Source organism: Citrus sinensis, chromosome 3 (assembly GCF_022201045.2).
Source record: "Citrus sinensis cultivar Valencia sweet orange chromosome 3, DVS_A1.0, whole genome shotgun sequence".
NCBI classification, from domain to species: Eukaryota; Viridiplantae; Streptophyta; class Magnoliopsida; order Sapindales; family Rutaceae; genus Citrus; species Citrus sinensis.
The window spans coordinates 15,387,901-15,395,714 of NC_068558.1; the positions used below are offsets into that span (position 1 = coordinate 15,387,901).

At 33.5% G+C, this 7,814-nt stretch overlaps 1 protein-coding gene across 5 annotated transcripts; it reads right to left on the minus strand.

Moving 5' to 3' along the window:
• Positions 1 to 676: 676 nt before the first annotated feature.
• Positions 677 to 7,550, minus strand: LOC102606860 (bystin). Of its 5 annotated transcripts, none has more exons than XM_025094432.2 (12): positions 7,332 to 7,550; positions 7,039 to 7,251; positions 6,442 to 6,574; positions 6,290 to 6,341; positions 5,754 to 6,081; positions 4,961 to 5,040; positions 3,826 to 3,873; positions 3,307 to 3,453; positions 2,206 to 2,278; positions 2,011 to 2,086; positions 1,342 to 1,454; positions 677 to 1,032 (listed from the first exon to the last, which is right to left on the minus strand). In XM_025094432.2, exons 1-11 carry the CDS (start codon positions 7,461 to 7,463, stop codon positions 1,375 to 1,377), a joined length of 1,362 nt encoding a protein of 453 aa, XP_024950200.1. In that variant the 5' UTR covers positions 7,464 to 7,550; the 3' UTR covers positions 677 to 1,032; positions 1,342 to 1,374. The 5 variants fall into 5 exon arrangements, with proteins under 5 accessions (XP_024950200.1, XP_006495179.1, XP_006495178.1 ...); XM_006495116.4 differs by having other exon boundaries at positions 677 to 981; positions 7,332 to 7,549; XM_006495115.4 differs by having other exon boundaries at positions 677 to 993; positions 7,332 to 7,549.
• Positions 7,551 to 7,814: the final 264 nt, after the last annotated feature.

A 7,814-nucleotide genomic window follows, 5' to 3' on the forward strand; every position in this document is an offset into this window, starting at 1 on the left:
GCGTGCTGCTGGTTTGGCTCAACTAGTAAAATTTCTTTGACTAAAGTAAGAAGTCTGAGATACGAACCTCGCTCGTATAAATAGGAAGAGGGTTTAAATTTTCATTACTGTGATGCTCCAGAGAAAAAAAAACAACAGTGATAATACGTGGTATAAGCAAGGGAGAGTAGCCGAAAAGCAAGAATAAATGTTATGCTTTGGACTAACAATTTAACTGGTACAGACACTTTCTGATTCTTGAGAAAGTGTATAAATATAGGGGTCATTCTACAATCGAACAACTTTGATGTTGATATATCAATAATGCTATCTTTGTCCATTATTACTATTATTATTATTATTATTATTATGAGGTTCGTAGTGATTCGATAAAGTATATTGAGACGTCGCTGAAACTAATCTTTTTCATTTCTATCGGAATCTCTTCTCAAGTTGATTTTCGTAAACAAATCCTTTTCTCTAGCCTATCATTTTCAGATTGGATTGGAGATTGCAGAAAGGTTGATATGAACTGCTGCTATAGGGCCCATTCACATAAATCAGACCCAATCATCCTAGCTAATGCGTGATGTGACTTGTCAGTTAAATAGAATGTTGGAACTGAATCATTGGCCGTTGGTTATTATCATTGTTTGATGTAAATTATAATACAAATTTGCAAAAGAACAGAAAATACTTCAGACAAACAAATGCTTCATATTAACCAAAAGGGAACTCTAAATTTATGGGAGAACCATGTAGCTAAGCTAAGAGCATTCTAAACGAGCAAAATTTATAAATACATGAGATTTCTGTGTTACAACAATCAGATTTGGGGGGAAAAGCAAATGATCAATTTTCGAATCAAACAAGACTAAAACTTGATTGTAAACTGGACCTACTTGCGTCCACATTTACTGCACACTTACGAACACAAAAACTGCATTTATCTCAAAGGAACATATGTCAAAAGTCATCGCTTCAATAATCCCAGATGGCTACCTGCACGGGAACCTGGCCTTGAATTAGTTAGTTACAAGCACAGAACTGTCCCTGCATAATAGTCAGAAAGAACAAAACAAATACACAAACATAAACTGGCTCAGCAGCTTGCACCAAACAGAAAATAATGGATGCTGGAGACATTTTGTAAAATTAATTTCAAGATTAAGAATATAAAACAGCTTCCATAAAAATGGAAACTAAAGTCATAAAAGAGTTAATAGGGTTAAGCTTAGGGCTTTCTCCTCACATTAACAAAACAGGAAAAAAACCACCCAAAAATAAAAAGACATTAAAGTATTTCATTTAAATACATCTATGTGAATAATAATAAGACAAAGCAGAAGCAGAGCACCATACCAGGCAATTGACGACATTGGTAGTCATAGATACTCAATCCTCCTCCATAGGTACATCTGGAATATCAAACCTATCTTCCTCGATCGTTTTATTGATCACAGACATAGGATATGGTATGAAAAGTCAAGGAATTGAATCATTCAAAGGTACTAGGAAAAATCCAAGTGCTTGCATAAATTGTTAATGGTATCGAAGTATAAAAAGCAACAGTGGAATGCATACATGCATCTAACATCATCATCTGATACCATCAAATTATATAAATTCCTTAAGAAATGTCATTCATAAGAATGCATCTAATACTCATTAAAAATTTCCTTGACTGTTAGCATCCATAACAAAGCATCCAACACCAAGGTTGTTTTGGCATGCAACAAACATACTTATGTAATCATGTGTTGTAAAAATATCTTAGCTATGAGCATTTATATAAAACACATCTAAAGACCACAATAGACAGTGAACGCTGTTTCAAAGAAACTCTTGTATATATCCTCCTTGACCACAGTTCTATTGTAGCAAACAAAAAAATGGAATTAAGAAGCTTGATAAAAGCAAAACTAAAACCCAAATTGAGACAAAAACCAGGGAGAAAGAAATAAACGTTCACAAACACCTCAAAGTAAATATACTTTTTCAATGAGATGCTTTTCACAAAGCAAAGGATATAAATTGACACGAGATCTCCTTCCTTTTCACCACGATTGCGGCTACTATCAAGCTCCCTAATAATTTCAGGAGTAACCTGCATGTCAAGAGGGAGTGCATAGAAATCATATTCTGCTGAAACAAGTACTTATGCAAATCAGATGATCCAACAAACAGAAGTGAGACAATTATTGGCATTAGGAACGATAATCTTACTAGTTTATGTTTTTGCTTTTTAAGTAGAATTCTGAGGTCATCTTTGTCTTCTTTCTGCAATTCATTCTTGTATCTGCAAAATAATTTTATACAGCAGCCATCTCAGGGAAAAATCCAGGCGTAAATGATTTTGACAAAACTGAAAGCTTCACAGGGGTAGAGACATTTTATCCATATTCTAGACAACAATATACACCGATCAATCTACACTTCTTTTCAATAAGTCTCTAAGTGTAATGTAACAGATTTTTTCAGTTTACAATGATGGTGGCACCAATACATTTAACAACCAATATTGATCCCTAATCAGGGCAGATTTGGCTCTGAAGCTGCTAGCCATCTGATATGCTGCAAGCCAATTGTTACAGCTATATATATATATATATATATATATATTGGATAAGAAACTGAAAAATGTATTAATAAAGCAGATGTAAAAACAGATAGTGGACCAGCTGTCCACTCAGAAAACAAAGGCTAGCACTATTTGTGTTACACAAAAGTATACCCAATCACCCCTATACAAGGTTAGAACCATTTATAACTCCCTATCTCAAGACTGATATTTGTTCCAGCTATACTGATATTTCTTGTTTTCCTAATTTGGTCATTGAATTGAAGTTTTAAAGTTTACTTACCCCAAGCGCAACGTCTAACTCGAGTTTCACCCAAAACAAATATCTATGCAAGGTTTCAAATTAAATCTCACCAAAATAAAAGGAAATAAAAAGCATCCATTACCACAAAGGGCTTTTCTTGGAAGAAATCAATATTTTAAAAAAAAAAAAGGGTAAAATATGAAAAGAATCCCGATCTCCTTCCCCCACTCACTCTTTTCCCCCATTGTATCTCAAGTCATACATATGAATTGTAATACATCTCTTAAGTGGGACAGCAGAAATCAGCAACAAAATCAATAAAGGCATCATTTGATAAATTATAATCCCGAAGAGGTATTAAATCTCATTTTACTTGCTGTCCCATACTTTAAATGTCAATTTATCATATCTACAGATTCTTTTGTGGTTAACACCTACAGGTTTAGATTAAACTTAGAACCAATAGTGGCGATTTAAAAAAAAAATGAAAAAAGCTACTAACCTTTGTACAAATGCAAGGAGAGACTGATGCCATATTACAGGCATTACTCTTGTATCCTCAAGAAATCTCATAAAATGAGCAACAATAGCATCAACTACACGATATGGCAAGCCATATTTCTTCTCCAGGAGTAGCTTTATAAAGTAACTACAATGAATAACCAATGAGTATTATAACGTGATTTTCGAATCATTTACAACAATAAAAATGATTTGCCTCATAAATTATCTTTTACTACTCTGAAAGGTGAATTTCTTTGATTAAGCGGTCTCTCTCTCTCTCTCACACACACACACATTGCTAAAACCTTGATTCACAGTAACTCTAATCACATTATTTCTCATCTTAGCATTATAACAAACACGCATCCATCATATATTCCTATTAACTTTGAGGTAAGTAGCATTATTCTTTTTCCACACAGGCACAGCTTAAAAAATGTGTACTTTGTGGACAGTGGACACAAATACAAATTTGGGGGGAAAATTCATTTTAGCCTGATATTAGAAATTTGAATACCTTGTTGTACCACAATATTCCATTTCTGCAAGCTTGAGTAGTGCAACACTGCAATTTTAAAAAGAAGTTTGAGTTAAGACATCTCTTGTGTACAACAGAATTACTGAAATTGAAGTACAATGTTTTGGCAACCAGAAAAACAAAATTAGCTCATCTTGTGGCAGAACACCAAATATTCCAATTAGCAACTAGAAATACAGAGAATCAACTAGCTTTCATGTGCTTCAAATATATGCATTAGTTTTTAGGAAAAAGAAATAATGAAATTCTTTACAAGTAATTAGGCAATCAAAAAAGAATTATCTAGAAGAAAATCATCAAGTGATCTATGCTCTTTGATGTCAATAATCCATTCATGATTTGCATTATATTAACTGGGCCAAACTAATTGAAAGCAATATTCCATATGAAGAACTATTTCCTAGGATGGGAGCTTCATTTTCATCAAGCAAGCATTTTTTGACAAGTTTTACTAAGGTAAACTAATAAATTCCCAGCCAAGGAAACCATCACTACTAAGCAGTACAAATTTCTCTCAAATGATGTGTATTTGTACACTCTCACTGTTAAATAAAATAGTAATTTAAAAAAAATACTATAAAACATGCAATATTCAGCAAAAAAATCCAAAAGACTACTAATGAGAATCTTCCACAATGGAAGGGGAACAAATAATTTACAGCTTAATAGAACTATGTTGTTAACTTTATAAGAATAAAACACTGGAAAAAAAAATAAAAAATCAATATTCAAGGAAAAAAAATCATATTGATTTCATACGGCAGAAGTTTATACTCTGCCAAAACCAAATGGCACAGGCATTTATAAATAGGCTAGATGTCAGGAACTTGTATGTTTTGATAAAATTGCAGATAAATAAAATACTCAAACAACTAATTATGCTTATGCAGACTGCATTTCTCTAAGTCTTTTTAGAAAGACACTATAATCATTTAGTGAAAAATTCTTATGATTATTGCAGAAAATTCTTAAATTAAAATTCATAAACTTCCTGAAATGACAATACTGAGAACTGACAACTGCGGATGCCATGAATCTATGTTATACATTCCAGAATCCAGTAAATTAAGGTTTTCTGTATATGCCTTAGGAAACCCAGAAATATAGAACATACCTTGAATGGAGCATAGGAATGGAGATCTTTTCAATAACGCTCCCAATGATGACAGCTTCCCTAAGGTTGCATGTCCCTGACTGAACATCAAGTAAAGTTATTATAACATAACTCTAAAATCCGTCTATCCCATCAACATAACAAATTCAGACTATGCAAATTGAAATTCAGAGTGGTTGAGAATTTGATCTGATTGATGAATATGAGTGACCCATTAACCCAGCAACAAATGTAACTGCACAGTTGTAGACTTCATATACAATTGTGAATGACCAAAGCTAACAAAAGTTGCATTATAAATGCATTGCCACCTTTTTTTTTTAATAAAACTCAAAAATGTATTAATGAAGAAGAATTTAAAGAGATAGTGAACCAGCTGTCCACTAAGAAAACAAAAACTAGGGAGTATATGTTCTGTACAAAGTTTAGATGTATGAAGAAGAAAAAGGATGAATACTGAAACTCCTTACAAACTAAAACCCAAAGTGAAGCAAGAAGACGAGCTCTATCCCACAGCTGTCTCCACTTTTCCCCTCAAAAATATGAACATTTCTTTCCTCCCATATTACCCAAAACAGAGCTGCCACAACACATTTCCACTTGAGATTATAATGGTGAATGAGTGAATTTGCATGCACTAACGACTAACATCAATTGGAAAAAAAAAAGGAATATCTTAAACATGAACATCACTCTATACATATGGGTACGCCCAGAAGTCCATATACTGTAATAAATTATATATGTGCTTATACAGTAGACAGGACTCAAGGTGTTGTACTGAAAGACAAACCTTACACAACGGGAACAATATTCCCTTGTTAAATGCAGCAGGTTTGTACAGAGATTTCTTTAAAGCTTGATATAGAGCAAAATGCAGCTTCTTGTTCTTTCGAATATCATCTCTGATTCGAGGGAGCAAAACAAGCTTGTAAAAGCGTTCTGCCTTCTTGGCATTCAGATTGGAAGAGAAAATTCGTGTCGCTTGAAACATTGCATTAGGTGTCCATTTCTCGGGTTCAGTAAGGTACAAGACCTGCTCCCACATTTGTGTTGAAGGGATGTGCTTAAACGCTTTGGGCATTTTTCCTGCTGTGTATTTACTGAGAAACTCGCCAACTCTGCACATTCCAATAATGGGACCTTTAATAAATTTCTTTTACCATATTGACCAAAAAATAGTTCCATGGCAAAACATCCCAATAACACCATAAACATGAATGGAAGCCAATTAGTGAGAAAAAAGAGTTAAAATGTGAACAAGTTAGAAGGTGAATAAAATGGTGCATTTTCAATAGAAACACAATCTAACCACATAAACTAACTTACCCTTTATACAAATTTATGAATGACTCATCCAACTTGGGCAAAGGCCGTGTTTCTGCATAATTCCAAAACAAACAGAAATTTAAAGAAGATTAAAATCAACAAAATCAGAAAAGACACCGACATGACCAATTGATGATCATGATGACAACAACCTCCTGAAGCAATGTTTGCATCGTTTTCTTTTATTTTTTTGATGATGAGGTCTGCAAGTGTAACTTGCGGACCAGCATCCTTTGATAGAAATGCCTCCAATAATCTCTCATCATCCTCATCAATCTCCTCCTGCTTTAAATAAAAAGGACAAGAATAAACAAACCCATTAGGCTCTGAAACCAGTTTTCTGTACATCAAATATGAAAATTGTTGTTTTTTTTTAAAAGGGTGCCCACCGGCCACCACTTTATTTCAAAATTGAATTTCAAAATAAAAAATTAACTCAGCTTACGGAACTATGTTTAATTGAAAAAACAACTAAACGATGTTGTCAACATTTTTTCAAACAACAAAAGAAACTAAGATAAAATTAAACATAAAAACCACAAAACACAAACGTTTTTCTCCAAAAAAAATTATTCAGTATTTTTCACCTCAATTGTTCTCAAATTCATTCCTTATTCCCATTTTACAAAACACTTACCTATAAATATAAAGCATTAGTTTGCTACAGGTATATTTATAATAAAATCCTTAGTTTGCACTTCCAAATTAATAAAAAAAATATATAATAATAATAAACATTAAGCACTGACCTCATAATTTCCAAATTGACTTTGAGTCTCATTAAAACCACCGAAATCATCAATATCATCTTCATCTTCTTCTACTCGTCGCTTGCTCTGCTCTTCTTCGGCAAAAACGAAGGCGCTTTTGGTAGCGTTAGGCTCTTCGGACTCTTCTAGAACCTCCTTCTGCTGAATCATCGCTTCCTTCAGAATCTTCGAACTAATCCCCGACGATATCATCTGTAAAACTTCACACAAGTAATAAAAAAAACAAACAAGTACGAACCCAATAAAAAGAAAAAAATAAAAAAGAAAATTACTTTATCTTGTTTCTGGTGGTGCTTGGCAGCCTTGGATCGTTTCTTTGAGGAAGCCACAGATTTGTCATCGTCGTTCGAAGGCAGGAATGGCTGCGGGTTTTGAAATCTCTCACGTTTTTGTTTTTTCGCCATTGATTGGCCTTCAATGAGTCGCTAGCTACAGAGTCCAAGTCACAGAACGAAAAACCCTCAATACTCTGTATTGTTTTGTTGGGGCAGAGAGGGGGATTAACAAAGACCCTTTCAAATCCGGATATTATTTTTCCGGGCGTGGCCCGGGTTTTACCGAGTGGGTTTCCTAGAATCCGAATGCTGTTATTTGTTTTTTTTATATATATAAATTATTTCCAAGTTATTTGAACTAATAATGTAAACAAGATTGGTTAACGTTGGAGATAAAAAAAAAAAAAAAAAAAAAAAAAGAGCGATGTCCAATGTATTAAAATTCATATTTGTTTTTGGTATTTGAATGACATCCTCACA

What these genes read in the sequence shown, in the direction of transcription:
- LOC102606860 (XM_025094432.2), bottom strand. Translation starts at nt 7,463, where the DNA reads ATGGCGAAAAAACAAAAACGTGAGAGATTTCAAAACCCGCAGCCATTC. An exon ending in CTCCTTGCATTTGTACAAAG is followed by an intron (nt 2,279 to 3,306) that starts GTTAGTAGCTTT and finishes ATTATTTTGCAG; the next exon opens with ATACAAGAATGAATTGCAGA. An exon ending in AGGAGATCTCGTGTCAATTT is followed by an intron (nt 1,455 to 2,010) that starts ATATCCTTTGCT and finishes GACTTTTCATAC; the next exon opens with CATATCCTATGTCTGTGATC.